The following is a 21,540-nucleotide window of genomic DNA, read 5'->3' as shown; positions in this document are numbered from 1 at the left end:
TATATGTATGCCCCCGCCCTCACAGATTATTGGCAATAGGAGATTAGTAAAAATGATAACTGGGTCACACAGTCAGGAGGATACTTCCAAAATTGACAAGCAGACGTTATCCAAAGCTGTAACTGTTAGCCTAGAGATCATGCTATACAGATACATATGTATGTCCTCATCATCTCTGCTATCTCTCTGGAGCATATCAGCTGACTGACAGCGCGCTGACCCAAATTGACGCATTGCGTATGACGTTTCCACCCGGCTTGTCTTCTCTCGTTTCCTTTCATCCGCAGGTCTTTCTCTGTGTGTAGCCCTAGATAGATAGCATAATGGCCAACGTTGTGGATACCAAGCTATACGACATCCTCGGAGTCTCACCCTCCGCTTCCGAAAACGAGCTAAAGAAGGTACGTGACAGGTGTTGTTATTGTTTAAAAAAAAAGAACACCACAGTGCCTACACAGACATTTTGGTGAATAATTAAACGGCAAAACTGGGTTGGTGTGGCCTTGCCAACACTGTTCGGATGCTAAGCTAACTAGCCTTGCGAGTTAGACAGCGGATATTTCTGGAGAAAATAACTTATATAATGAAAATCTAGCTATGTCTTTCTCTGATTGACAACTCGATCTAATGTAGCTAGACAGTTAGTTAGCTGTTAGGAATTTGGTTAGATATATTTTATACATGGGAAACTAACGTTAGGCCTTACTTAATGCATAGAAAAGTAACATTCGTTATCCCAGACAGTCAGATCGTTGCTAGACGATGCGCTGCAGATTGCTTCTCGAAGTTAGCTGCAGTTGCTAGCTGGCTTAACGTTAGTGTGAGGAAACAAATCTGTCAGTGTAGAACCATAGAGGTACTAGTTAGGCTATGTGTTAGCTAGCCGGTTAGTACATACGATCAGAATTTCTGGTTATAGACTATTAGCTAGCTGGAAGATTTTCAGGTTCACAAAGTGTTGGTCTTGCGGCAGCAGCAGTGTAAAGCTACGCAGTTAGAAAAATGTTGGCCCAGAGACAGTAACTGATGTAGTTGTCTCTTTTGTGTGCAGGCATACCGCAAGTTGGCCAAAGAGTACCACCCTGATAAGAACCCAGATGCCGGGGACAAGGTAAGAGACAGGTGGTTATACACACATGTGACACAGCACACACCACGCTAATCGCGCCACATCACGATCACCAGCCATGTTAGTACCATTACACAGGCCTATCTGTATTGAGCAGTAACTAAGATGTGTATTAATTGACTTTAGTATTAGTCAAATGGCCTCCTCTCGAGAGCAGGAGTGCACCTGGCTAGTCTATAGCGGCTCCTTCTCTCTCTTGGTCTCATCTGCTTCATATACAGCACTGACTTGAGATAACTGGCAGGTGAAAGCTAATTCCCAACCAGCATGTTCTGCATCTCTCAACTGACCTGTGTAACATCACTGCAGATGAAGGAGGAGAGGAAAGTAAACCACATTAGACTATTGCGTTGGGAGAGGAGTATCTGTGAGACAACTGCATGTGGTGATTGTTCATGCAGATTTAAAGTAAACAGTGGGAAATGTCACCTGAAGTTGTAGAATGTCTGTGGGAGGTAGTTATGATAAAGGTCCCTAATAGTTCACCCCTTTTCTCCCAGTTTAAGGAGATCAGTTTTGCTTATGAGGTGCTGACCAATCCAGAGAAGAAGGAGCTGTATGATCGCTATGGAGAGCAGGGGCTGCGGGAGGGAGGTGGTGGAGGGGCTGGCATGGACGACATCTTCTCCCACATCTTTGGAGGGGGGCTGTTTGGCTTTATGGGGGGGCAGGGACGTGGAGGGGGGAGGACGCAACGGGGGACGCAGGAGAGGAGAGGATATGGTGCACCCCCTCAAGTGAGTAACAGTTACTCTCCCTTCACTTCTCTAGTCTTCCATCCAGACATTGTTGGTTATGCCTTACCTATCCCTGCCTACTTTTCTAACACAGAGTATCACTGGAAGACCTCTATAATGGTAAAACAACCAAACTACAGCTCAGCAAGAATGTCCTGTGTGCTTCCTGCAATGGGTGAGTTTACACACTTTTAAAGAATGTATTTCATGTGACAATCAATGTTAGTAGTTGCTGAGCTACTCCACTTTTTGAAATAAATCACATCTTTAACATGAGCTATATTGTTTAATGTGATACTTTACTCTCCTCACTTTGGTCTGTCTCCAGTGCGGGGGGTAAGGCAGGGGCGGTGCAGAAGTGTGTGGCCTGCAGAGGGAGAGGCATGAGGATCATGATCAGACAGCTGGCTCCTGGCATGGTCCAACAGATGCAGTCAGTCTGCACAGACTGCAACGGAGAGGGTAGGAAAACACATTCACATAGTCTGCAATTTTATGAATACGCTTTTGAAACACATTTTTTGATAGGAAACTAATCCGTTTGATGTTTTTGTATAGGGGAGGTGATCAGTGAGAAGGACCGTTGTAAGAAGTGTGAGGGTCGTAAGGTGAACAAGGAGACAAAGCTGTTGGAGGTCCATGTTGATAAAGGCATGAAACACGGCCAGAAGATCAGCTTCACAGGAGAGGCTGACCAGGCCCCAGGCACTGAGCCTGGAGACATACTACTTGTCCTACAGGAAAAGGAGCATGAGGTAATATACACACTCTCACACACACATTGTAGCAGAGAGTACTTGAAGACTTAAACAAACTACTGGAAACCTCTTCAAGTGAAGTGTTTGGAAATTCCTTAGATTCCTCCATGAAGATGGCCCTCAATTCACATCTTCTGAGTTTTGAGACATTCCTGAAACTCTCGCCCACTTGTCATTCAGAGCAGTTGGGTCAAAGTGCTGAGAAAGTGTTGTGTCTGTTCTGAAGGGGTTCCGTCGTGACGGCCATGACCTTCACATGACGCAGCGTATCGGCCTGGTGGAGGCTCTGTGTGGCTTCCAACTGGCAGTCACACACCTCGACGGACGCCAGCTCGCTGTCAAATATCCCCCCGGCAAGGTTATAGAGCCAGGTAAAACACACACATCACCTCAAGTATATATCTATTTGGTCCAACCTGTATCATTAAATTGATGATTGTGTGTTTTTGTCAGGTTGTATCCGGGTGGTGAAGGGAGAGGGGATGCCTCAGTACAGGAACCCATTTGAGAAGGGAGATCTGTTCATCAAGTTTGACGTCCAGTTCCCTGAAAACAACTGGATCAGTCCTGAGAAACTCTCTGTAAGTACCTCTAAGAACCAACTGGCCTGCCTAAGGTGTCCAACCACTTAGTTCACAGTCCAGGACATCACACATTGTCGCAACCATCACTTTGTCTACATGATTGTACTGAGCAGGGTTTCTGTTAGGAAAATGTAGCGTCGCTGGACATTTGACTGGCAGCATTTTAATTTATTGTACATTTGAGAAATGTACCAGTCCCATATGCATTGGGTGCATAACCTAATTAGGCCGTCCACCCACAGTGCTCAGAATGACAGAAATCACATTTCGATTATGGTAATTCATCTTAACAGAACAAGTCGAGGATGCAACTACGTGTGTCCTTTTTACCGAATTCTGATGCACAATAAGACAAGTAAAGACCAGCAAAATCATTAGTCTATGTCAATCTACTATCCCCCATGGTAGAGCAATTTACTTTTTCTATTGGTCAGCTTGTCATTCTGTGCGAGAAAGAAATAGCCTATCCCAAACAGACTCTGGGACAGTTGTTGGACGATAGATCCCAAATTCATACAACCAATAGGTCTAGGCTACATTATTTTTTTTTGAGCAATGAGGCTGATGCAACAGTTCAGAACGTTTAGCTTAACATTTTTATAAACTATTATTTCTTCACATTATGAGCGCAGCAATGGGCACATGGCAGTAGGCTACGCGTGAGTGTTCATTCCATAATGCAATTAGCGGGAAAACACAGTTGTCATGGTGAGATATAAATGAACATATCTGTTAGAAGTTTTGAGAGGGGAGATCTTTTGGCTACTGGACAATGAAAAAGTTGATTTGAAAAACAGTAGAACATGAGTGAAATAGGCTACTGGTGTCAATGTTATATGGAAGTCTTTATAAAATAATTACCTCCACATTTGGTCATATTTTGGCTAGGGATAGACCTTTAATGGACTGTTGGAGTACTTGCAAATCGGTGAATTTATCTATATGCCAACACTGTGCACAATGCCTAATTTATCATAACCATTTATTTTTATTTTTTATATCACCTTTATTTAACCAGGTAGGCTAGTTGAGAACAAGTTCTCATTTACAATTGTGACCTGGCCAAGATAAAGCAAAGCAGTTCTACACATACAACAACACAGAGTTACACATGGAGTAAAACAAACAGTCAATAATACAGTAGAAACAAGTCTATATACGATGTGAGATAAGGGAGGTAAAGGCCATGGTGGCAAAGTAAATACAATATAGCAAGTAAAACACTGGAATGGTAGATTTGCAGTGGAAGAATGTGCAAAGTAGAAATAAAAATAATGGGGTGCAAAGGAGCAAAATAAATAAAATAAATACAGTAGAGAAAGAGGTAGTTGTTTGGGCTAAATTATAGATGGGCTATGTACAGGTGCAGTAATCTGTGAGCTGCTCTGACAGCTTGTGCTTAAAGCTAATGAGGGAGATAAGTGTTTCCAGTTTCAGAGATTTTTGTAGTTCGTTCTAGTCATTGGCAGCAGAGAACTGGAAGGAGAGGCGGCCAAATGAAGAATTGATTTTGGGGGTGACCAGAGAGATATACCTGCTGGAGCGCATGCTACAGGTGGGTGATGCTATGGTGACCAGCGAGCTGAGATAAGGGGGGACTTTACCTAGCAGGGTCTTGTAGATGACCTGGAGCCAGTGGGTTTGGCGACGAGTATGAAGCGAGGGCCAGCCAACGAGAGCTTACAGGTCGCAATGGTGGGTAGTATATGGGGCTTTGGTGACAAAACGGATGGCACTGTGATAGACTGCATCCAATTTGTTGAGTAGGGTATTGGAGGCTATTTTGTAAATGACATCGCCGAAGTTGTGGATTGGTGGGCTGGTCAGTTTTACAAGGGTATGTTTGGCAGCATGCGTGAAGGGTGCTTTGTTGCGAAATAGGAAGCCAATTCTAGATTTGAATTTTGGATTGGAGATGCTTAATCTGAGTCTGGTAGGAGAGTTTACAGTCTAACCAGACACCTAGGTATTTGTAGTTGTCCACAAATTCTAGGTCAGAGCCGTCCAGAGTAGTGATGTTGGGCAGGTATAGGCAGTGATCGGTTGAAGAGCATGCATTTAGTTTTACTTGTATTTAAGAGCAATTGGAGGCCATGGAAGGAGAGTTGTATGGCATTGAAGCTTGCCTGGAGGGTTGTTAACACCGTGTCCAAAGAAGGACCAGAAGTATACAGAATGGTGTCGTCTGCGTAGTGGTGGATCAGAGACTCACCAGCAGCAAGAGCGACATCATTGATGTATACAGAGAAGAGAGTCGGTCCAAGAATTGAACCCTGTGGTACTGCCATAGAGACTGCCAGAGGTCCGGAGAACAGACCCTCCGATTTGACACACTGAACTCTATCAGAGAAGTAGTTAGTGAACCAGGCGAGGCAATCATTTGAGAAACCAAGGCTGTCGAGTCTGCCGATGAGGATGTGGTGATTGACAGAGTCGAAAAGCCTTGGCCAGATCAATGAATACGGCTGCACAGTAATGTTTCTTATCAATGGCGGTTAAGATATTGTTTAGTACCTTGAGTGTGGCTGAGGTGCACCCATGACCAGCTCTGAAACCAGATTGCATAGCAGAGAGGGTATAGTGAGATTCGAAATGGTCGGTAATCTGTTTGTTGACTTTGCTTTCGAAGACCTTAGAAAGGCAGGGTAGGATAGATATAGGTCTGTAGCAGTTTGGGTCAAGAGTGCCCCCCCCTTTGAAGAGGGGGATGACCGCAGCTGTTTTCCAATCTTTGGGAATCTCAGACGACACGAAAGAGAGGTTGAACAGGCTAGTAATAGGGGTGGCAACAATTTCGGGCAGATCATTTTAGAAAGAAAGGGTCCAGATTGTCTACCCCGGCTGATTTGTAGGGGTCCAGATTTTGCAGCTCTTTCAGAACATCAGCTGACTGGATTTGGGAGAAGGAGAAATGGGAAAGACTTTGGCGAGTTGCTGTGGGGGGTGCAGTGCTGTTGACCGGGGTAGGTGTAGCCAGGTGGAAAGCATGGCGAGCCGTAGAAAAATGCTTATTGAAATTCTCAATTATAGTGGATTTATCAGTGGTGACAGTGTTTTCTATCTTCACTGCAGTGGGCAGCTGGGAGGAGGTGTTCTTATTCTCCATGGACTTCAGTGTCCCAGAACTTTTTTGAGTTAGTGTTGCAGGAAGCAAATTTCTGCTTGAAAAAGCTAGCCATGGCTGGCTGTGTATATTGGTTTCTAGCTTTCCTGAAAAGCTGCATATCACAGGGGGCTGTTCGATGCTAATGCAGAACGCCATAGGATGTTTTTGTGATGGTTAAGGGCAGTCAGGTCTGGGGAGAACCAAGGGCTATATCTGTTCCTGGTTCTAAATTTCTTGAATGGGGCATGCTTATTTAAGATGGTTAGGAAGGCATTTAAAAAAAATAACCAGGCATCCTCTACTGCCGGGATGAGATCAATATCCTTCCAGGATACCCCGGCCAGGTCGATTAGAAAGGCCTGCTTGCTGAAGTGTTTCAGGGAGTGTTTGACAGTGATGAGTGGAGATCGCTTGACCGCTGATCCTTTACGGATGCAGGCAATGAGTCAGTGATCGCTGAGATCTTGGTTGAAGACAGCAGAGGTGTATTTAGAGGGCAAGTTGGTTAGGATGATATCTATGAGGGTACCCGTGTTTACGGCTTTACGGCTTTGGGGTACCTGGTAGGTTCATTGATAATTTTTGTGAGATTGAGGGCATCAAGCTTAGATTGTAGGATGGCTGGGGTGTTAACCTGTTAGTCCTATAGGGGCAGTATTTCATTTTTGGATAAAAACACGTGCCCGTTATAAGCGCAATATTTTGTCACGAAAACATGCTCGACTATGCTTGGAATTGATAGCTTTGGAAAGAAGACACTCTGACGTTTCCAGAACTGCAAAGATTTTCACTGTGAGTGCCTTAGAACAAAAGCTTCAGGCAAAACCAAGATGTTTGAGCGACCAGGAAATGAACAGGATTTCTGAAGGTACGTTTTCCATGATCGCCTTATATGGCTGTGAATGCGACAGGAATGAACGGACACTTTCTAGCGTTTCCCCAAGGTGTCTGCAGCATTGTGACGTATTTGTAGGCATATCATTGGAAGATTGACCATAAGAGACTACAATTGCCAAGTGTCCCGCACGGTGTCTGCGTGGAAATTGGTGCGCAAAAGTCCGCTACCAGTATTTTTCCATCCGAATCAGAGAACAAAGAAGGCTTCTAGGACTGCCATTTCAATGAAGAGATATATGACAAAACACCTTGAGGATTGATTCAAACAACGTTTTCCATGTTTCAGTCGATATTATGGAGTTAATTCGGAAAAAAGTTTGACGTGTAGGTGACTGAATTTTCGGTTAGTTTCGGTAGCCAAATGCATAGTAACAAAACGGAACGATGTGTCCTACACAAGAATCTTTCAGGAAAAACTGGACATCTGCTATGTAACTGAGAGTCTCATTGAAACATCTGAAGTTCTTCAAAGGTAAATTATTTTATTTGATCCCTTTGCTGGTTTTTGTGAATATGTTGCGTGCTAAATGCTAACGCTAAATGCTAAGCTAGCTATCACCACTCTTACACAAATTATTGATTTTCTCTGGTTCTAAAGCATATTTTGAAAATCTGAGACGACAGGATTGTTAAGAAAAGGATAAGCTTGAGAGCAGGCATATTTATTTCATTTCATTTGCGATTTTAGAAATCGATTTTAGAAATCGCTAACGTTGCGTTATGGTAATGAGCTTGAGGCTGTAGTCACGATCCCGCATGCGGGATGGGGCGGACTATGCATGTTCCAGTTTAGGTCGCCTCGCAGCACGCTCTGAAGATAGATGGGGGGCAATCGGTTCACATATGGTGTCCAGAGCACAGCAGGGGGCAGAGGGTGGTCTATAGCAGGTGGCAACAGTGAGAGACTTGTTTTTAGAGAGATGGATTTTTTTTAAAGTGGAAGTTCAAATTGTTTGGTTACAGACCTGGATAGTAGGACAGAACTCTGCAGGCTATCTTTGCAGTAGATTGCAACACCACCCCCTTTGGCAGTTCTATCTTGTCTGAAAATGTTGTAGTTAGGGATGAAAATTTCAGAATTTTTGTTGGTCTTCCTAAGCAAGGATTCAGACACAGCTAAAACAACTGGGTTGGCAGAGTGTGCTAAAGCAGTGAATAAAACAAACTTAGGGAGGAGGCTTCTAATGTTAACGTGCATGAAACCAAGGCTATTACGGTTACCGAAGTCATCAAAAGAGAGCAACTGGGGAATAGGAGTGGAGCTAGGCACTGCAGTGCCTGGATTCACCTCTACATCACCAGAGGAAAAGAGGAGTAGGGCTAAAAGCAATGAGAATTGGTTGTCGAGAACATCTGGAACAGAGAGTAAAAGGAGGTTTCTGGGGGCGAGGTATAATGTATGGTAGGATGTGAATACAGTGGAGGTAAACCTAGGTATTGAGTGATGATGAGAGAGATATTGTCTCTAGAAGCATCATTGAAACCAGGAGATGTCATCACATGTGTGGGTGGTGGAACTAATAGGTTGGATAAGGTATAGTGAGCAGGACTAGAGGCTCTACAGTGAAATAAGCCAATAAACACTAACCAGAACAGCAATGGACAAGGCATATTGACATTAAGGAGAGGCATGCTTAGTCGAGTGATCAAAAAGGTCCAGTGAGTAGTGAGGTTGGTTGGGGTCACGGCGATTCAGACAGCTAGCCGGGCCATCGGTAGCAAGCTAGCATAGGATGGATGTCTGTTTTTAGCCACCTTGTGCTTTTCCGTCGGTAGGATTAGTGGGGTTCCGTGTGGTAGAGGTGATCAATCCAATTCGCAAAAAAATAGATATAGTTATAGAGGCCCAATAAGAAGAAAAAATGTCTGATAGATCTATTCAGATAGCAGCCGATAAGACAGCTAACGATAAGCGGGCCTCAGATGGGCGTTCAGGTAACGTCGCGACGGAGGAGCCAGCTGGATAACTCCCTCGGGCAGATAACGTCGGTAGTCCAGTTGTGAAGGCCAGGTGGGGTTCCGCGTTGGCAGTAAAACGGGTCCGGATAGGTGATTGTAGCCCAGGAGTGGCTGATGGAACTCTTCAGCTGGCTAGCTCCGAAATAATTTATGTTTGCTCCGGGATCGACGTAAGCCGATAGTCACACAGATAGCAGCTAGCTAGCTGCGAGATCCAGGTGTAAATGTCCAGAGCTTGCGGTTGAAATCCGGGGACATGGAGAGAAAATGGGTCCGGTATATTCCGGTCTGAGCCGCGCTGTACAAAAATGGCGTAGATTTTCGAGCTAAAGGATAGCTGATGACCACAAACCGTGGTTAGCTGAATACTATCGATTAGCCAGTAAAGAAGCTAACAAGCTTCTGGCCAGCTTTTGGCCAGCTTCTGGCTACCATTATAGATAACGAATCCTAATTGCTAAATTGTCTCATATTCGGTCAATAAAAAAACGCTGCCATTTAAGTAATTTATTGAAACTGTCATATCAATTAATAAAACAAAACAAAATGTACCCCCTTTTCCTTCCCAATTTCATTATATCCAATTGTGATCCAATTACGATCTTGTTTCATTGCTGCAACTCCCCAACGGGCTCGGGAGAGGCAAAGGTCAAGTCATGCGTCCTGCGAAACATGATCAGCCAAACCACGCTTCTTTAACACCTGCCCGCTTAACCCGGAAGCCAGCTGCACCAATGTGTCAGTGGAAACACTTTTGGACTGACAACCGAGGTCAGCCTGCAGGCGTCCGGCCCACCACAAGGAGTCGCTAGAGTGTGATGAGCCAAGTAAAGTCCAGTCCAAACCCGGACGATGCTGGGCCAATTGTGTGCCGCCTCATGTGTCTCCCGGTCACGGCCGGCTGTGACACAGCTGTTGTGACGCATCAGAACTTAGACCACTGCGCCACTTGGAAGGCCTATAGGTGATACCCCTCCCCCCAAAATCCATATTACAACATGTGTTGTGATAATTGCGTTGTTTGCTCTCTAACCTGTTAACCTGTGTGCCTTGCATATGCCTAGACAAAACAGTCTATCACTCTGTCATACAGTACACAGTTTTATTTTTTGTTGGCTACCTGGCTAAAATGCTTGCTCACTAGCCTAACTTCCATTCTTGGGCAATGTTAGCTACATTAGCCTTCTACATCTAGCTACATGTTGAACTTCCATCCTCTCAGGCCAGGGGCACATCAATGTATGAGTGAATGGTTGGATCAGAAGAGCTGTTATAATCATTGGCCAGTACATAAACTTCAGCAAAACCACAAGTCCAAATCCCTATCTCCAGTATGGCTAATTTAGGAACGGGACAATTTTAGCTAGCTAGCCAGCCACCAGAGGGCAACAACACAAGGAGATGCAGCAACTCAAGTTTTTCTGTCAATGATGTGTGCTCTCAATGGGATTTGATAGGAGTGACGCCAACATTTAAGCTAGTTTCCCCTGACACTTTTTTTGGGGTGCTCCTGTACCATTCACAATTGAGCTTGCTCAGTTTAGCTCAACGCTGATTGGCAAGTTTTTGTATACTTTTTTAAATTTTTATCAAGTGAGGCCAGATGCTCGCTGACTTCCTTGCCTTCAATGCTATGGTTGTCATGTATTCATTCTTTGGTTAAATGTTTGTAGTTTTCATGTTTCAGAAATGATTAACATGGTTAAATAGTTGTAAATCTCTGCTTGATTTAGCTTTTGGTATATTTGGCATTTTATACATATTCTGTATTTCCAAGGAAGAAAGCAATAATTAATTGACACACTACTGTAAATAAATGGATAATACCTGTTATAAAACAGAAATTGCTCTCTGTAAATAAATAGTGAGAAATTCTGTCTGAAGCCATTAGGCTATGGCTTTCCTAGCCCTATAATGATACAAGTTATATCCCCTTTAAAAGGGTTTATTTTCAACCTCTGGGGTATAACATGTTGGACAAAGTAGTATAGAAGAGCCTGACCCCTAACTTGAGTTCAGTCTTCGCCAATGAGAATCAAGAAGGGCGTAGCAATGTCTTCCATGACTGTGAAAGGCCTCGATTCTAGGCCGTAGAAAATCCTACATCCATCTCATTAGATCAGAACAGGATGGATCAACAGTGATTCATATTACTGGTCTGCATCCTAAAAAAGGATAGTTGTGTTTTGCTGCATAACAATCTTACGTTATTTGTCTGCCCATATGATGTGGATCACAGAGGAGTTTCTTCTGAATAACTGGTCAGGGACTTTCCATTCCATAGGACTTTCCATTCAGCTTCAGGCAACTTTGATGTAAGGCTTGATTACACCTGTAGTAACTACTTCTGTCACTCCCATTGTTGCTTATCCATTGTTCACTAGATATATCAATGTAATTAAACCCAACACAATGTTGAAAAACCGAATGCTTCCCACCTCTAGATCACATAACTAGATGTGAGCTGGAGGTGATCCAAACGCTGCCACCAATATAGCGGAATAAAGTGAAAGCTGCAATAGGGACTCTAACCAGGGCTCATAGTGGAAAAGTGAGCTCTAATGGCCATTGCCATGAAAGTCTAGCCAACAATGCTTGCATATGCCTTGTTATAATAGCCTAAGTATATAACATGATTGACACGACTGTAATAATCATCATGAAACTGCCTTGGAAGTGCCATAAGTGTAAGCCAACATAATTCATTATTTTACATTAACCTGTTTAATTGATCACAGTTGCAAATACCACAGTTTCACCAGGGGATTTAAACTAAACAGATTTGTTTTACAATCTGACAAATACAGCTTTTTACTCCAATCTGGCAACCCTCATAAACTCCGACACAGCACCAGTATCCCAAAGTATTAAGTGAAAACTTGCAAAGAAAACAGCATTGGCATTAACGTAAGGCTGCTATTATAAGTATTTCGATGACAACGTGGTTGATTAACAATATTGGGTTGTAAACGTGTGAGATGTTTGTGTGTGTATATATATATATATATATATATATACAAACAAACAAACAAGTGTGGGACAAGTCAGTGTAAAACACCATTGCCCAATATGCATTGCTCCAATAATTTTCAAAAGATTGTTCCGAAGTTTGCCCTCAAATGTATTTTCCTTTGAATGAAGTCGCACAAAAATGTGTCTTCACACGAATTAAGCTGCACAAAAACGCACAATCTCCTGAAATACTTTTTGGAGAAATATGCACAAATTGCGTGTGAGATTGTGTTGCTACGGGACACCCAAGTGCGCGGCCACTTAAAAAAAAGAAAATTATAATCCAAAAAATACACGGAACCCAAACTGGCTGCGTGTGTGCGCCATCGTGCATACTTATATAATTATTTTGTCCCCCCCACACCAAACGCGATCACGACACGCAGGTTAAAATTTCAAAACAAACTGAACCAATTATATTAATTTGGGGACAGGTCAAAAAGCATTAAACATTTATGGCTAGTTAGCTTGCACTTGCTAGCTAATTTGTCAATTTTAGCTGGCTTGCTGTTGCTAGCTAATATGTCCTGGGATATAAACATTGAGTTGTTATTTTACCTGAAGGTCTTCTACTCTGACATAAAACGGTCAACCGACTCTTTTCTAGTCATCGCTCTTCCTTCCATGCCTTTTCTGTACAGCACTTTGAGATATCAGCTGATGTACGAAGGGCTATATAAATAAATTTGATTTGATTTGATTTTCTTCTCTTGACTTTATATTGCGATTGATAACTTTCATAAATTAGGTACAGTACCGCCACTGACCTCGTTCGTCTTTCAGTCACCCACGTGGGTATAACCAATGAGGAGATGGCACGTGGGTACCTGCTTCTATAAACCAATGAGGAGATGGGAGAGGTAGGACTTGCAACGCGATCTGCGTCAGAAATAGAACTGACTTCTATTTTAGCCCTTGGCAACGCAGACGCTCGTTGGCGCGCGGGAGCAGTGTGGGTGCAATAATTGAAAAACATACATTTCTACATTTATTTTGCAACGCTCACAGTGTAGTCATCCTGTTAGCTTCCTCTAGCCTTATGGACATGTGGCATAAACAACCAGTCATGATGTTTTCATCTGATTGTCAAATAATCACTTAACAAAGGTGATTCAGACTATAACACAACAAAATGTGGAAAAAGTTAGCATGTGAGTACTTTCTGAAGGACCTGTATATGCATTTGAATGGGAAGTGCACTTCAATTACCAGTTGATAAATAAAAATAGTACCTATTTTTAATGGTGGCTATCAAAACAGTTATCACGTGAATTCATTTAGAATTGTTGTGCAATGATCGGGCGTGTTTCACTCCAGCAGCAACAGGAGCTGTAGCTGCAGCTCTTGCACAGTCTGACCAATTTTCTGCATAAACTTGGCTCTTTATCTGTATGTTGTGTGTGTGTAAATAATAATCTTGAAACTAACAAAAATACACCTGTCAATTTAATTACACTAAATTATGCAAATTAACCTATAGGCTGATTACATTTTTGTATCATCCAAAATAATAATAATAATAATAAAGACCGCTATTACTGGCTAACCTGGTACTGAGATATGCAGAATGTGTGTTTTGCCTGTATGTTTTAGGAGTTGGAGGATCTGCTGCCTGGGCGTGCGGAGGTTCCAGTTATCTCATCGGAGGCGGAAGAGGTTGACCTCCAGGACTGTGAGGTCAGAGGTCAGGGGTCAGCGGGGGCCAGGAGAGAGGCCTACAACGACAGCTCTGATGAGGAGGGTGGACCACATGGCCCAGGGGTACAGTGTGCCCACCAGTAGACTGAATACATACACACCCTTCTCTCACTGGTCTGTGCGCCCATCTGTTGAGTACTCTGAGGGAAGGGCACCCCTCCACTGCCCCTCCCCCAGGTCCCATCAGGACCCTCAATCCTCTTCATTCCTCCATCAGCCAATCAGTGTGTGTGTTTGAGTGTGGTCAGCAGGCTGTGATGGATGTTTAGTGGCCATTTGACATCTTAGGTTTGTAGGCTCTACATCTGTCTGGAAACGTTGTCATTTGGGAACCTTGTGTACAAAATGAAAATATTGTCTAGTGAAATTATTAATTTATCTTCTAACAGGCTTCAGTGTCGTAGTCTAGTCTTAGTCACACACCAGCGCATGCTGAAAACACATTTAACACAGACCTACCATAGCCCCTGGTCTACACAGCGGCCTGCTGAGCCACACAGAAAGCTATTGTATTGCTTCCTGTAAGCTCAAACGTCTCCCATCGCTGAGGCACCTCGGGACTACCTGGTCAGATTTCTCTCCACCAATAAAATAGCTTGAATCTTTAGGCTTATTTACCTTTGTCAGAAAACAACATGTTTCTCTTCTGTGTGAGGATTGTGCTTTTGCGCATGCGTGCGTGTGACCGCAGAGCTTGTCTTGAGTAGCATACTCTAAACTGAGTGTGTGTGTGCGTGTGTGATTTTAGGAGCTGGGTGTGTGTGAGCTGCTGTAGAATGTTCTGGCTTCTCTGCTCATAGCGGTGTGTGTTGTGTGTATCGCCAATGTGAATGGAGACCTCGTTTTATGTTCAATTAAAGATAAAAACAATTGAATGTGTTGAACTTCTCTCCCACCTTGACCATGTAACATTTAGCCCCTAACCTCTGACCTGTGCATTATACACAACTTTCCATGCCAGTACAACTGTCACACATGCCATCTCAGCTTCCATTCCCTTAGCTCTGTAAATACCAACCCCAGCCCCTGTGCACGGTCACATCTCAATACTCTACAGTTGCCTCCTTCCCTCCTATCCAAATTCCTGTTCTTCATCTGCACTGATGGGACAAGACCGCATGGTCATGGTCAGTTGGCACAAATGTTTTGGAACACTACCTGGAAAAACAATAATTTCCTGTTTGAACATTTTGCATTAGTGTGCACTATTGAACATGATCCAGGTGAAAGCAGCATGGTTTACTAGGCCACACATGGATTTCCTTGCTCATGTCGTTCTGTCAGATCAGTACAGATGGAGTGGATAGGAGGCTACTTTAAACTGTAGAGATGTAGTCATCTGACTGTCACTGTATATATGCTATATAGGCCACTGGAGGGACACGCTACAGACAGGGGCTTTATTTAGTAAATGATGTTATTATTGTTGATGATGCTCATGTTTGTTAGGATGACAATTAAACTGTATAATAAACTGTCACCATCAGCTCTGTTTTTGTGTTCATACACTTATCAGGCTACAGTATAAGCCAATGACAGAAGAAGCCAGAAATGGCTAATGTGGCTTGTAAACAGGGTGGGTAATAGTGTAGTGACTGACAGATTGAGGGGGGATCAGCTGGGGTGGGACATTAACCAGCAAATACCAGCAGATTTCTAATGAGACAGCTGTGTAGGAATAGCATAATTAGCTTGCGCTGGTGGCTAGCCTGAGTGAGTCAGCAGTGTCGTCTGTCTCTGCACTGTGGAGTCTCACTGGACCCAGCAGCTCCTTGAAGCCTGCTGTATTCCTGGGAGGAGGGAGAGCAAAAGTGAAAGAGGGGGAATAAAGAACGAGTGAAAGGTGGAACTTGACACCAGTCTGGTTTGTTACCTGTATCTCTTACATAATGTGTGTGTTACCTGTCTCGTTTGGACTGCATGACATAGGAGCGTTCTCTCCTCAGCTGCTCCAGTCTTTCTCTGACCACTGTCTTCTGCTGGCTCTTATCCGCCTGACAGAAACACACAGTCCAGAATCACACACCCGCTCAAATGCCTGACAATGGGGTATATTACATGTGGTTGTGTGTGTGTTTGTCACCTGGGGCAGGTTATGTGTGAGGTGTCGGAGTCTGTCAGTCTGTCTGAGGCCCATCAGGTCTTCCTGGGACTTCTTGTTCTGAATGATTGACAGCCGCTCCTGGACCTGACACACAGGAAGTAGTCACATGCCTTAGTGACATCTATAAATAAAAAAAATCTTTCTCCTGTGCCTTTCTTCCTAAAACCCACCCTCTGTACATCGCTCTCTCACACACCCTCAGTAGTTGTCCCTGTCTATTCCATTCCTTCTTTCTCTCTCCCTTCTCTTGATCACCCCCCCCCTCCATCTCACCCTCAGTAATTGTCTCTCTCTGTCTCGCTGTTGTTTCTGCTCCACCTTCCTCTGCAGGTCCACCAAGCTGCGCATTGTTTTCTCTCTCTCCATCATAGAGACTGGCTCCAATGTCCTCTCTCTCTCCATCACACTCCCCATTGTTTTCTCTCCCTCCATTGATCTGTCTCCCTCTAGAGTAATGTGTGGGGTGTTGAGGGTCTCCTGGGCTGATGTAAGGGGTGCAGGTCTACTCAGGGCCCAGAGCTCTGTCATGTCCTCCCTCTCCCCTCCCAAAGAGGGTGGGTAAGCACTTCCATTGGCTCCCAAAGCAGTGAGGTCATCAGTGTATTCCTCATTGACAGGTGGACTTCCGCACCTTTTCTCAGCCTCCTGCTGGGCTCTGCCCCATGTTGGAGGCTCCTCAGTGTGTGTGATAGGGGTGTGTGTGGGCACATTAGAAAGTGTTTCTGTCTTCTCTGACTGCTCCATCACCAACTCCTTCTGCAACACACACAGTCATCACAGTTATAATCTGAACCTTAGTGAGCCAGCTGGAACATTGGCGAGCCAAACAGAATCTTAAGAGTGCCACATGGAATATGAGAGCCAGACGGAATCTTAGAGAGACTAACAGACTACCTGGCCCGTGATGGGGTGCTGGTCTGTAGGCGGTAAGAGCTGTTCAACCTCAGAGCTGTACTGGAACAGAGACGAGTCCAACACCTTCACCTGGTCTGTGTCTCTGGTTGTGTCGTTGTAGTGTATGTGTCCAGGTGCGTCATAGGGTGTGTATCCGGGGGTGTTGTGTGTGTCACAGTGCACACTCACCTCACCCACTTCCTCTTGTTGCTCTGTTGCAGTAGACATGACCTACATAACCACAACACAAAGAATACACAGTTCAGATCTCTGTGTGACAGTGTTTCTGATCCTAGATCTGTGTGTGAGACGGAAATGGGCCAAATATAGTTTATATACAGTGCATTCGGAAAGTATTCAGATTCAGTATTAAAGTCTGGGCTCTGGCTGAGCCCCTCAAGGACATTCAGATACTTGTCCCAAAGCCACTCCTGTGTTGTCTTTGCTGTGTGCTTAGGGTTGTTCTCCTGTTGGAAGGTGAACCTTCGCCCTCATTTTCAATACATTTGCTAAGATTTCTAAAAACATGTTTTCACTTTGTCATTATGGGATATTGTGTGTAGATGAGTGAGTCAAAATATGAATGTAATACATTTTGAATTCAGGCTGTAACACAATATTTGGAATAAGTCAAGGGGTATGAATACTTTCTCAAGGCACTGTAGTTGAATCAGTCTAAATATATTATCATAAGCATATGGTTTGGAGGGTTCTTAGATATGAATATAGACTATAGCTAGAATGACATACTTGAGGTACATTGAATCACCTCAACATTAGAGAAGACCATGTTTGCAGCATCAAAATGACAACATATTTTCAAAATAAGTGAGACATACTGTATTACTGTAACACTTGACATCAATTTCTTATCTGTAGTAACTTTTTTTATCATAACAATAGCAACATTGTTGTTACATAAGACTTAGCTAGTGTCTCGTCCTTGGCATCATTAAACTGAACACTTATTTTTATAAAAAATAATCTTATTATTACGTGATTAAACTAAATTAATCATGTAACTGTAATTAACTAGGAAGTCGGGGCACCAAGGAAATTATTCAGATTACAAAGTTATAATTTTTCTAATGTAACTTTCAGATAATTTAATATCTGATCAATTAGTCTTCTAATGAATACATTTTTCTTTACCTCACGTTAGTCTCATGCCAAACGTCGTAAATTGTTGGTTATCTGCATGAACCTAGTCTTCACTATGAATCATCCATACATCAATTGTCTTAAATCATTTATTTACTAACCAAATAATCACAGAAATGCACAAAACAAATAAGTAGATATGGTTACAAGTAAATGATAGGGGAATGTTCCCTAGTGGGCTAAACCGGCATGGCGGCTTGTTAGACAAAGGGACTGAGGAGGGCGCGAAAGATAAAAGACACTACAAAGTTGATAATTATAACAATTGAAATGATAATCCTTTGCACATGAACGCTCACTCATCGGGAATAATTGCAATCAATATATATATTTACGCTCAGTGTGTCGTTGTAATCTCTGTTGGAAAGTTTGTTTCTTTTGGAGAGTTTGTCCGCTCTCTCTCTCTCTCTCTCTCTCTCTCTCTCTCTCTCTCTCTCTCTCTCTCTCTCTCTCTCTCTCTCTCTCTCTCTCTCTCTCTCTCTCTCTCTCTCTCTCTCTCTCTCTCTGCCGTGGTTAGAATGGATAGTTCAGAGTAACATTCAGCAATGTTGTTATAGGATATATGTTTCGGCAGTTGTCATTCAATGGTACACAATTCCTAGCTGCAGACAAGTAATTAGTATCCAAGATTTGTTCTTATTCTGTCGGTTCGATAGTCTCAGAGTTGAAACACGTGATATGGTTAAGAATTCCGCAATCGTCTGAAACCTTAGCCCTCTCGTGGTTATCGAGGTAAGCTGGTCTCTACTCAGACCTTAGCCCTCTCGTAATTGAGAGAAGCATGGTCACTACTCAAACCGTAGCCCTCTAATGATTGAGAGAAGCATGGTCTGAAGATAAATTCCTACGGTGGGGGTTATATTCGGGAGAGCAGAAAGGGGCTGTCCCATGACGCCAGATTAAAGTCTGTGCTCATGGGGCGGGCCAATGATTTAGTTAAACTCCAAAGGCAATTGGAGTTTCCTTCATTAAACAGTTCAAAATTAAATTACATAATTTCACAAATAGTTTCATCTTTACTCATTCATTTTATACAACAATTAGATGCAAGCCTCCTAACTGAGACTCTTGTATAAACAGTTTGCTGGAGAAGAGGTTCCGTTGTTCTCCTGTGAAACCGTTTCTCTCTCTATACTGTCTGGCCATGAGGAAGAGAGTCTCCTCCAGGAATTTACGACCTGAGATAACAGCAGCCTGGGTGTAGACGAGAGAGAAGGGGGGAAGGCACGCTATACCCAAAGAGGGCCACATCATGACACAAAAAATTGCTTTAGAATTCCATAATAATGAGGTTATTACATAAATTGTATGGCTTGTTCTTCTTCGGTATTATGGTGGTCTGCAAACAAATATTAAAGGTGCATGCCGCCAACTACTGTATTGGCTGCTTACTATTCTGTAGTATGAATTCATTACATGTTAAAACCTCACCACTATTCAACTACTTTGGTCCTACCTGATCCTACTCCAGGCCAGCAGCCTGGGAGAATGGGACTCTATTGTTCAAAATGTATACATTTAATGCAGTAAAATCTCGTACACCCAAGTACTTCTCTGCAGCTGCCACCACAACATCTATCCTCTGTGATTTATATTCCGTTTCTGTGGTACAATTGACAACCAGCACCATGTTTACACACAGAGAGAAGCATGGTTTACATACAGTTTACACACATCTTTTTCCACCGATAATACACATTCCATTGTCTCAAGTCCTCATGCACACTTCTAACATCTAGGAATCTCCCTCTTGCACACTACTGCCACATGACCATAAATTTAACAACTAAAACACGGTAATCTGAAATGGAAAAACTCAGTAGTACAGACAGTGTCTTCTCTGTTTCACCACGCTCTCCACTGGGTCTGCATCGCACCCAACAGCGAGTCACACACACCGGGAATCTTCAACTTCAGTTGATCCTCCTCAACACTTAACGCCACTCCACTTACCACTACTTTCAACCGCGTCCTGCTCCAGATAGGAAAGCAAGTCACAGGTTGCGGTCCAAAAGCTCAAATTTAAGTGGACACTTCTGATGAAGTATCATGACGTGTGACGAGAATACACTTGCAGGGCAAGGGGCGAGTGAGAAAATAATCCTTTTTAAATGGATCACCCTTGGCCACAAGGCAATGATACCTTCTCTCCGACAATCTCACTCCCACTGGGCCAGAATCGTCTTTGTCATCATAAGGACGAGGCTCAAGCTTGGCGGTCTTCACCACACCACCTGCCACCACACTGGGCCAGAATCGTCTTTGTCATCATAAGGACGAGGCTCAAACTTGGCGGTCTTCACACCACCTGCCACCACACTGGGCCAGAATCGTCTTTGTCATCATAAGGACGAGGCTCAAACTTGGCGGTCTTCACCACACCACCTGCCACCACACTGGGCCAGAATCGTCTTTGTCATCATAAGGACGAGGCTCAAACTTGGCGGTCTTCACCACACCACCTGCCACCACACTGGGCCAGAATCGTCTTTGTCATCATAAGGACGAGGCTCAAACTTGGCGGTCTTCACCACACCACCTGCCACCACACTGGGCCAGAATCGTCTTTGTCATCATAAGGACGAGGCTCAAACTTGGCGGTCTTCACCACACCACCTGCCACCACACTGGGCCAGAATCGTCTTTGTCATCATAAGGACGAGGCTCAAACTTGGCGGTCTTCACCACACCACCTGCCACCACACTGGGCCAGAATCGTCTTTGTCATCATAAGGACGAGGCTCAAACTTGGCGGTCTTCACCACACCACCTGCCACCACACTGGGCCAGAATCGTCTTTGTCATCATAAGGACGAGGCTCAAACTTGGCGGTCTTCACCACACCACCTGCCACCACACTGGGCCAGAATCATCTTTGTCATCATAAGGACGAGGCTCAAACTTGGCGGTCTTCACACCACCTGCCACCACAATTGATTCATCCTCACTCTCGTCACGTTCAATTTCCTTCTGTAGCTTTTCCAAAAGTTGGGTGTGATCCACCACTCCATATTCACTCAAAACATGTTCCAATTTTGTACTTTTTTTTCCATCCACCATGTTCTCCTTCATAAGATCTTCTAGAAGGCTTGTTCATTCTCCCATTCCATATTTACTTATTGTATGTTCCATTTTTCTCTTTTTTTTTCTCGTGATGTTACATTTGATACTGGAGCTACAGTATGAGGGATGTGTCGAAATCGCTTAATCAGAGGTACGTCATCAATAACATACAAAGCTTAATTTGATCACATGCTGTTTCATACCGGTCCAAACACTTAAAAGACACACCCTATCCCCTCAGCCCTCAAATTAAGAAGACACTTCTGATGATGTATCATGACGTCTGACGAGTATACACTTCGCTGACTTTTCTTAGCGGATGTACAATCGTCGCAAATTGAATGATGGGGAGATTCAGGCCCCGGAGTGAACATAATTGTACACTCGCAAAGCCGACTAAAAACGAGCGCTGAGGGGCTTACGTTGCAAACTTGCTGG

The 21,540-nt window shown here is 43.6% G+C and overlaps 1 protein-coding gene and 1 pseudogene across 18 annotated transcripts in view; one reads left to right on the top strand and one right to left on the bottom strand.

Moving 5' to 3' along the window:
• Positions 1-187: 187 nt before the first annotated feature.
• Positions 188-15,360, top strand: LOC118401162 (dnaJ homolog subfamily A member 2-like; annotated as a pseudogene). Its single transcript, XR_008075433.1, has 9 exons — positions 188-401; positions 1,052-1,111; positions 1,630-1,866; positions 1,961-2,041; positions 2,195-2,328; positions 2,425-2,621; positions 2,851-2,995; positions 3,078-3,205; positions 13,776-15,360. The product of XR_008075433.1 is annotated as a dnaJ homolog subfamily A member 2-like (transcript).
• LOC118401160 (uncharacterized) overlaps positions 15,267-21,540 on the bottom strand; it is a 29,292-nt gene continuing 23,018 nt past the window's right edge. For 16 of the 17 annotated variants that reach the window (XM_052474869.1, XM_052474871.1, XM_052474872.1 and 13 more), the window contains 5 exons: positions 16,879-17,109; positions 16,258-16,740; positions 15,964-16,068; positions 15,783-15,874; positions 15,267-15,670 (listed from right to left, as the gene is read on the bottom strand). In XM_052474869.1, the coding sequence (XP_052330829.1) occupies positions 15,568-15,670; positions 15,783-15,874; positions 15,964-16,068; positions 16,258-16,740; positions 16,879-17,109 (1,014 nt within the window). In that variant the 3' untranslated portion in view covers positions 15,267-15,567. The remainder of the gene's footprint in view (positions 15,671-15,782; positions 15,875-15,963; positions 16,069-16,257; positions 16,741-16,878; positions 17,110-21,540) is intronic. The other variant, XM_052474870.1, reaches the window with a different exon arrangement.

The sequence above is a fragment of the Oncorhynchus keta genome, chromosome 22 (genome assembly GCF_023373465.1).
Source record: "Oncorhynchus keta strain PuntledgeMale-10-30-2019 chromosome 22, Oket_V2, whole genome shotgun sequence".
NCBI classification, from domain to species: domain Eukaryota; kingdom Metazoa; phylum Chordata; class Actinopteri; order Salmoniformes; family Salmonidae; genus Oncorhynchus; species Oncorhynchus keta.
This window is presented reverse-complemented; position numbering and strand designations above follow the sequence as displayed.